The sequence below is a fragment of the Hyaena hyaena genome, unplaced genomic scaffold (assembly GCF_003009895.1).
Source record: "Hyaena hyaena isolate Hyena2069 unplaced genomic scaffold, ASM300989v1 scaffold_1513, whole genome shotgun sequence".
NCBI classification, from domain to species: domain Eukaryota; kingdom Metazoa; phylum Chordata; class Mammalia; order Carnivora; family Hyaenidae; genus Hyaena; species Hyaena hyaena.
Window position 1 is genome coordinate 294,695 of NW_024082146.1, and position 9,469 is coordinate 304,163.

General features: G+C 46.4%; 1 protein-coding gene across 1 annotated transcript; it reads right to left on the reverse strand.

Annotated features, from left to right (window-relative positions):
• Nucleotides 1–200: 200 nt before the first annotated feature.
• Nucleotides 201–1,360, reverse strand: GPR6 (G protein-coupled receptor 6). The gene has a single exon (XM_039223972.1). The coding sequence runs from the start codon at nucleotides 1,358–1,360 to the stop codon at nucleotides 272–274; it is 1,089 nt and encodes a 362-aa protein (XP_039079903.1). The 3' UTR covers nucleotides 201–271.
• Between the last annotated feature and the right edge of the window lie 8,109 nt (nucleotides 1,361–9,469).

Below are 9,469 nucleotides of genomic sequence, written 5' to 3' on the forward strand. Positions count from 1 at the left end.
TCACAGAACAGGAAATTCCACATCCTGAACACCTCCAGAAGATACAAATATTTGTATATATATGTACACATGTATACACTGTATATGTAAAGTGCCAACATGCCTCTTTTTCCTTTGTGAGTTTGATGTATTTATGTTTATTCTCTCTTTCTTTCTCTTTCCAAAGCCAAATTCACACTATTGGTATCTCAATTCATCAGCAGGCACCGAGAAGCTCACGCAAGGCTGGCCTGTTGGGGGTGTGGTGTTGGTGAGAGGACAGAGGGAGCCTTCAGACCTCACTGGGGGACCTAGAACGGAAGAGCACTTTGGACTGGAAACAGCCGCAGAACAGGAGCCACAGGGCACGCTGAATCTCCTGGTTGCGGAAGGCATAGATGATAGGATTGATCATGGAGTTGTAGGTGGCGGGCAGCAAGGTGGCGTAGGTGTAGACTGCCGGGTCCTCACGGCTGCCTACCACGCAGTAGATGGCGAAGGGCAGCCAACTGGCGCCAAAAGTGCCCAGCACCACAGCCAGCGTACCCACACCCTTTCTGGTGGCTGCGAGGTGGGGCGGCGCCAGACAGTGCTGCTGCAGAGCGATCTGGTGTGCGTGGCGCCAAACCACCTGGCAGATGCGCACGTACAGGTGCAGCATGATACCAAAGACCGCAAAGAACGCGGCGGAGAGCAGCGCCACGTGGCTGCGCGTCAGCGGGCGCACCACGCTGCAGGTGGAGCGCTCTGCTAGGCAGTTCCAACCGAGCACCGGCAACAACCCGAGACCTAGGGACACCGTCCAGGTGGCGGCGAGCAGGAGGTGCACGCCCAACAGGGTCCGGCGCGAGTAGTAGGTGAGCGCGTTGTAGAGGGACAGGTAGCGGTCAACTGTGATGGCCAGCAGGCTGCTGACCGAGGCAGCGAAGGAGGCCACGAGGAAGCCTACCGTGAGCAGGCTCACCGTTTCTGAGGGCACCACGTACTGGAACACGAAGTGAAGGATCAGGCCGCAGCCCGCCAGCAGGTCGGCGGTGGCTAGGCTGCCCACCAGCACGAACATGGGCGTGCGCAGCGCCGGGGTGGACGCGATTAGCGCCACTACCAGCGCATTTTCGCCTGCAATCACCGTGCCCGACACGCACAGGAGCACGTCCCAAGGATTCACCGCCGACAGTAACAGCCCCGGAGGCCCCGCGGGCAGCTGAGAGGACAGCTCGAGGGATGCGTTAGCTGCGCCGCCACCCCCCAGCGCCGCTGCTGCAGGGGGGCCCCATTCGCCACTGTCCCGAGCCCCTGCCGCTGTGGCCGCCGCCGCCGCTCCCTCGGCGGTCACTGCCACCACCTGGGACTCGTTGAGCGAGGAAGCGCTCGCGTTCATCGCGGCCTCACGCTGCACCCTGCGTGGAAAAGGGAGAGCAAGCGTCAGGTGTGTGGTTCACGCCGCCAGGGAACTTTCCCCAGGCGCAGGTGCCCCGCTCTTATTGCTTATCTGACCCCAGGACCCTAGAGCACAGCGAGGAAGCAGTGACAGAGAACCTAAAATTTAATAAATACCTGTTGAGTACGAAGTGAGCGTTGTGAGTGAAACGCATACAACTGCTCCACGGATATCTGAGTTTTCGCACAGATATAAACACAGATAACATGCGCTTGCATGCACACAGATCGGTCCCGTAAGTGTGCCCGTAATTGCACGCGCACCCGTTTGCACCGAGCTAGGTACGGGTAACAGCCTTGGCGAATCCTGCCCGGGCTCTGCGGGACCTGGTTACGAGCCTTTCCCCTAAACTAGGCGGCGGGGTCGCTGTCCGCGGTGCTGAAAGCGAAGTTTCTGAGGTCGCGGAGTCCGGCGGGCCCTGAAAGCCCCGGAGATCCCCGGGAACGGGGTTTTGAGGAGGGAAGCTGGGTGCAGAGTCAAGCGTGGCCTTATTTCTTCTGCTTCAAAGACTCACCCCCCGGCCATCCTTCACCCCTTCCCCTCTCCACATCCTCAAAGTTCCTCTCGGGAGTTGGGCTGCTCACCTGGGGAGTCAGGGCTTCAGGAAGTCGCTGATCATGAGCGCTGTTGGGGAGCGCCAAGGTGCGCTCCCCGCGCGGTCGGAGTCTATGCCTGCGGGGCGGCCGAGCCCGCGCGGAGCAGAGCGCCGGGCGCCTGTCTCTGTGCAGGCGCCGCCAGGAGTGAGAGACACGGTTAGAGCAGCGCGCCCGCGGAAAGCCGACTGGCGGGGCGCGGTGACGTCAGGCACCCGGCTCCTGGGTGCGAGCTGGCACTCATTCTCTTCCACCGCCCATCGGTACCCACCAGCCCTGTCTCTCCTCCCCCAAAGTACGTCTCCGAGGGCTCAAGGAGGGAGGAGAAGCCAGAGCGGCCGCCCCCCTCTCCAAAACCTCCAGGAATGGGATAAGGGAACGAGAAGAGGGAGAGAGGGGTGAAGTCTGGGGGTGGGGAGCGTGAGCTGGACGTGAGGGTGCGTGGGAGGGGCGAGGTGTGAGCTGCAAGGCTGGGCTGCAAAGCCCTGGGTCAAAAGCCACCAAGAGGGTCAGGTCGAAGTATGAACCCTGGAGAAGAAGGAGGTTGGGGCAGGGAGGTCTGATGGCAGAGTTGCTACCTTAAAAAAAAAAATACAGTACTTACTGTGTTGGGGACAGGAATGAATGAACTGGGGGTGGGGGTGAGGGATGAGCTTTTTGAGATGTTTGTGGTACAGTGTGTCAGTTGAGTAGAGCCAGGGGAGAAATGTAGAGTTGTGGGAAACAGAGAAAAGATGAACATTTGAGGGAAAACAGGTTTTTTTGGACGCTACCTGTGCAATTCCATTCTCTTTCCCTCCATCCTTTCCCATCTCTGGCACTGTCTTTCTTGAACTCTACACAGCAGGTTTCACCATGATTTCCCAGCCCAATGTTCCCCAGTTTCAGTGCTGATAGTGCCCTTGGAACTTGCTCTTCAATTAAATACCAGGTCTGCGTCTTGTTAGAAAAGAAGAAAACAGCAAAATGTGATTTACTTTCCTGGCAACAGACTTTGCCCTGTTAATTAGTACCCTATAAAACAAATTACAGGATGAAAATAGTGATAACTCAGCTGCACCAGACTTCAGTAGGCAGGAGTTTTATTTTCAGCCCAGATAAATCATCCTTTTAGTTTAAAGGTGTTTTGTTTTGTCAGTAAAACACAGGTAGTAGACTTCTTCTTTTAATCAATCAGCCAGGATCTCCGATAGTTGTACTTAGGCAAAAGCTGAAATAATTGACTCCTTCTAAAGCTCTAAAATAAACGATTGCACATTGACATGATGGCATTATACTGAGGTCATAGGCGTGCTTTTCAGGGACACATGCTTTGGGCAAAGTGAGAATAGACATTTGTTACTGGTGCTTCCTCTATTTTTCACTGTGCATCTTCTTCCCTTTCCTGGCTTCACTTTGCCTCTAGCCCCATGGGCTCTACAAGGAGAAAACAAAATAAAACAAAATTCAGACTATCTACAGGCTGGGGTGGGAGGTAGATTTTTACCCTGGCTTTTTTCCTGTAAACATAGATCCCAAGTCCAGACTCCTCCTGGACACTCTGCCTTAATGCAACTGAACTTAACTAAAGGAAAGAAGGATAGCTATAGGACCATTCACTTCTTCGCTGGAATAGCCAATGTTGGACCACAGAATGAGTTTATACACAATTTCTCCATTTGGGAAGTTTATAAAATTTTTCAACCTCCATTTCCATGAATCCAAATTGACTAAAAGATTCTCACATAAAAGCCAAGAATGTTATTTCAGAGCTGTCAGGTGAATTGCCAAAACACATGTAATAACATGTTAATTACAAATTTTCCAAACAATTAGATAAAGGCCCAAGGGGAGGAGAATTCTTCTTAATGTCTGAATGCCATAGTGCAGTAGAAAGCGTGAGATGAGACTGAACTTGAACAGAGATCCTGTGTTTTGAACACCCTCAGACTTTCATCATTGCCAAGAGTGGACTTTTTGGTGGTTTCAAGAGAAAGATAGCACATGTAGAATTATGTACATAAATGCTGGTTGAGGGTTCATAGACTATTTTTTGGTCATGCTGGTCTGTGGTTACTTCTCTCAGATGCTAGGCTGAACATTAGAAGTAGAAAGAACATGTTCTTTCAAGCTCCTCCTTATCTCCCCCATGCCCGCCCATCCCTTGGGAAAGAAGAAAGGTGTGTGGTTCATTGGTTATGAATGAGTATTACGTGCACTTCATTATCTATTCCGCCAACAACTCCTTGCAAGTATCTGCCCTTCCAGTAATGTGTTTAGCCTATGAACAATATGACCTTTTCCACTCTCAGCCTAGTTTATGGGAGGAGATTGATACCTGACCCAGGGCGAGATAAGACTAGCCATCCTTTGCTGGACCAGTGACCAGATTCCTCTTCTTGAAAATTTGAACTAAGACACTTTGTAACAATGGTCAAGTCGGTGTTGGGCTCTGGACCTCAGAGATCATAACAAGTTAGAGCTGGAACACTCAGGCTGAGCCTTGTGTGAAATGAGTAATTGGAGGAAGCCAGGTGCAATGAAAGAATAAAGCAGATGTGCAGAAAGGAACAGAAATGAAGATCAGATGACTGCGAGGTGGAGGGAATGACTTTAGTTACTGAGTGTCTAGTTCCTGACTCTGGGAGTCTGGATCCCTAGATTCCTTGAAATTGCTGTTTGTGTCTCTGCTACAAACTTTCCTAATCTTGAGCTACTTTGAGTGAGTTTCTATTCTGAAATCCTTGATATTTCATGAAATATATATTCATCTACCAGCTTGTCTGGTTTGAGTTATGTTTTGGGGCATGCAAAATTTGTTTTCTGCCTTGTTATCACAGGCTGAACTTACCTTTGCCAACCCTGTGACATGGCCATCATATCCTCTGGTGCCTTTCTATTCTAGTACTATCCAAGCACGAACATGAGAATGCTTTCCTTGTAGGAAGTTATGCCCAGAAATTACAACCTCTCAATCACAACTCTTTCTCTGGCTCCCCTGGGTATCTCTTGCCCATTTCAGCCTAAGTCAGTGGTTCCCAAACTGGCTGTGCATTAGAATTACCTAGAAAGCTTTTAAAAACTTTTTAAAACTCCTGGATCCCTCTCCCAAAGATTCTGATTCCTTTGGCCTGGAGTGAGGGCTTGGCATCAAGTTTTCTAAAGACTGTAATAGAAAGTCAGGGATGAGAACACTCACCTAAGTGATCATTCAGTCTCCTTTCGTGTCAGTTTAGCATGCAGGAAAACTCCTGGAAGAGTGGATTGGAGTTTGGAATAATTGCAACAAAGAAATTTTAGCAACAATCCAGTCACTTGGTTTAATTTCAGATTTAAGGCACTAACCAGATCTCCTATGGAAACCTTTGATTTTCCACACCCACAAGAACCTCTTTTATGGCCCAAGATGAATGCTGACACTTGGTTCCCTTTTGGCTGTGATCAACTCAATGGCTCCCACCAGGGAGATCTAAACTCTGGTTGCACTGGACCCTGTTTTTCTATAACTCTCAGGATTCCTCAGCATCTGCCCCCTTCCTTGTTCTTAGTTTACAGCCATTTACCAGGTGTGTCCTCTCCTGGCCCAGGTTTTTGCAGATCAATTCAGTTTTACAACATTAAAGCTACAGTCAGGCAAGCTGTCTAAACCTTATAAACTAGGTTGGAAAGACCCATGCTAGCAATTCTGGCCAATCACTCTGGGCATCTGCAGACACCCCTACACACACACACACTCCTTCTATATGGTTCTTAGAGACAAATTTTACAGTTTTCTACTGGGAAGTATGTCTATTTGGTGATACACAGATAGTTATGCTAATAGCTTAGGAAGAGATCAGGTGTTTAGTGAGATGTATGAAGCTGTTATTAAGGAAGATGGTTGCTGAAAGGGGCAGCAATCACAAAGGGCCATTGAATAGCCTACATTGTTTGTCCTGATCCAGGATATTGGATGGAGTGTAATCTTTTTGAGATACATGCTGGGGCAGATGAATGATATTCAAAATAGCTCCATTTCTCTGCTTTCACTTGCCCCTAGGGTTTCTTCTCACCCCCAGGCATTGGAGGTGTGTCATAACGTTCAAGGAACCTACCTACTGCTTCCGTATGTCCAAACACATAAGGGATATTCCTGTTTTATTCCAGGTGAGTGGTCTTTACTCCAAAGAGCTGTTATTCTGAGAGGTCAGCATAACCTGATGTTCCTGCCAAATTTAGAAGAGGAGTGTACCACTATTATTATCATTACATGTCCATAAGATGCAGAACATTTTGCAGGGCAGTTGAAATTTTTTATTTAATTCAGTGGTGGACATTTTTTTTTTTTGCATGAGAAACAAATGAAGAAAAATAGTAGCATTTAAAGACATATGTCTTTTTTCATAAAAAGCAAAAATAACTTTCATGGAGTTTCATGAAGATATGTATAATGTTACAATTTAGATTCAGTTAGATTTTTTAGTACTGAATTACTGAACATGAGAATGACTAAATTGGTTCTACTGGTGTTTTTGAAAGTAACACAGAAGAAATCTTCTAATCTTCCATGTTCTACATTTTCTTACTTTAATTTTTTAAATGTTTATTCATTTTTGAGAGAGAAAGCGAGCATGAGTGGGGGAGTGGGGGAGGGGCAAAGAGAGAGCAGGAGACACAGAATCCGAAATAGGCTCCAGGCTGTGAGCTGTCAGCATAGAGCCCAACACAGGGCTCGAACCCGAAAACTGTGAGGTCATGACCGAAGCCAAAGTCAGAGGCTTGACCAATTGAGCCACCCAGGCATTCCTGCCCTACATTTTCAAAGTGCCGTGGACCTCACACAGCAAGTCCATACTCTTTATCTCATTTCATTTTTTGCAACAGTTACATGGGTTTTAGCATTATTTCCTTTGCAAGTAGGGCAACTGAAGTTCAGAGGGGTGAAGTGAGTTGTTCAAGGGCACACAGGACACTGGCAGGCGCATTATGTACAAGATGTCAGTAATCTCATAGGAAAGCAAAACAAACATCAATTCAATGTGTGCAGAGGTATGTAACCTACAAAACTCAAAGTGCTTTACTTGGAATAGATGTATCCAGAACGATGGGGGTTGTACTTTGTAATTTTGATATTACTACGAACAGCTGTTTCTAAATGGCCTTAGGATTCACGAGGATGGCCCCCTTTGCACTCCTCATCATTCCTGCCCCTCCACCTGTCTTCCTAACCCTCTCTATCTTTGTTCCCAGTCATCTTACCTCCTCAAAAACTACTTTCTCTGAAATCAACGTTGGCCTCTCAGCCATCACTTTTCCCTTCACATATCTTCCATTTATAAGGAAAAACTCTCCCTTGAACCTACATCTCTGTCTAGCTATTGCCCTATCACTCTCTTCCCCTTCAAGCCAAACTGCACTCCCCTTTCTCGCTCATCATTTACAGCTCATTCACTCCTGCCTGGCTGTGTGCCCGTTCCTGGACTTTCAATGAAGTCACCAATAAAATCAAGTGATTGCTTTCTAATTCTTTGGGAAATTTGAAGAGGAGGACCTCAGTTAACAGATAGTAAATGAAAGGGGTCTTTACAATTAGCATTTTGATGGCTGTACAATATTACATTGAAGACATAGAGTGGCGTTTAATTTACCATTCTCCTACAGTCAGACATTTAGATTGTTTATATGTTTGCTATTGTAGATAACTCCGCAAAGATTACTTTTGTGCACGTAATTATTTTTATTGTGTATGATTATCCCGACATGAAAATTGTCAGCCGAAGGGCAGAAACATTTCATGGCTCTTGAAGTGCATTGCCAAATTGCTTTTCAAAATGACTACAATAATTTACAATGCCAATAGCACTCTGTGAGTATACCAGTCTCTCTGCAGCTTTTATAGCACTGGGTTTTATTATTTTAAAATGTTCTTTCAATTCAAAGGGTATATGTGGTACCTCATTAATGATTTAAATTATATTTGTTTGATTTTTACTAAGGTGGACATTCGTCTCTCTCTTTTTTAAACAGTTTGAATTTTCTCTTATTTGAATAATCTATTCTTAACCTCTCTCTTTGGACTTAAATCTGGTTTTATATAGCTGATCAAGTCTACTGTAAAAGATATTCATCTTTTGCATGTCAAACTTGAGAGAAATTTTTCCTTTTTCCCCTTCAGTTTTGATTGTTCAAGAGTATTGCATTTTTATAATGTCTCACTTCTTTAGAAAACATCTCAGCTCTGGAAAGCAGACCTGAGATGTCTTAACGTCCCTGCACGCGTGCCCTGAGGAGAAGGGAAAACATCCGGGGGCAATGAGCAAGTTTTGGAGGGTCTCACAGGTCAATTGGAAGAATTTGGATCTGGTGAAAGAGGACATAGGGACTCAGGGCGGATTCTGAGCAGAGAGATGATTTGCACTGATGCTTCAGAAAGACAGCAAGGAGTGGAGAGCAGGAAGTGGCTGCTTTTCTGTGACACGCTTGTGGGGACTGAGCAAATAAAACAGGCCTAGTCAATGAGAGCAATCTGGAACTGATACTCCTGAGTTGCTGCTAAGATAACTCACCGCTCTGGATGCTTATCTGAAATGTAATCCCCTGATCTTTTGAGAAGGATTCTAAAACCTAGGGGAGTTGCTAAGGGAATAAAGCCCTAAGTATCATAAACAGCTGAATCCACAAAATAATTTTCCCAAAATGTCATGAGCTGAATAATCCAGCCAGCAGTATTTGAGGGTTTGGCAGGAGTGAGGAGGAAGCCAGTGTGGCTCTGGCCTCTCCCTCTCCCTCTAGACATCCCTTCTGTGTACACAAAGGATAGGCCTCACCAAGGATCTTCTTTATGCCTGAATCCTCAGGGTGTCTGTAGCCCCAAGTGTTCCTTCTACTAGGGACCCTGCCCTTTCGTAGGTTCTCACACACCCCCAGCCTTTTTTTCCCTAATTTTTTAAATGTTTATTTTTGAGAGAGAGAGAGTGCACAAGTGGGGGAAGGGGCAGAGAGAGAGGGAGACACGGAATCTGAAGCAGGCTCCAGGCTCTAGGCTGTCAGCACAGAGCCTGATGCGGGGCTCGAACCCACGAACCGTGAGATCATGACCTGAGCCAAAGTTGGACACCCAACCAACTGAGCCACCCTGGAACTCCCACCCCCGGCTTTTACTTGATGTAGATTCACATCCCCACCCTGCATCCCCAACTGACTGATGCTTCAAGCAGGAACAATTGATTTGAATGACTTGTATAACATGCTTATTTTATTAGGTGGAGGTGGATTAATTAGATTTTTTCTTTTGAGCTTTAAAAAAAAAGATAGATATCTACATATAATCATAAAGAGACATTCCTAAAATGAAAACAAACAAAAACCCAAACAGTGAATACAGAATGGACTCAGTTTTGTAAAAGACATTATGTGTATATATATATAAATATATGTATATACATGTATAAGTATATATGCTGTATATCAAAATGTTAACAGTGATTACCTTTGAGTG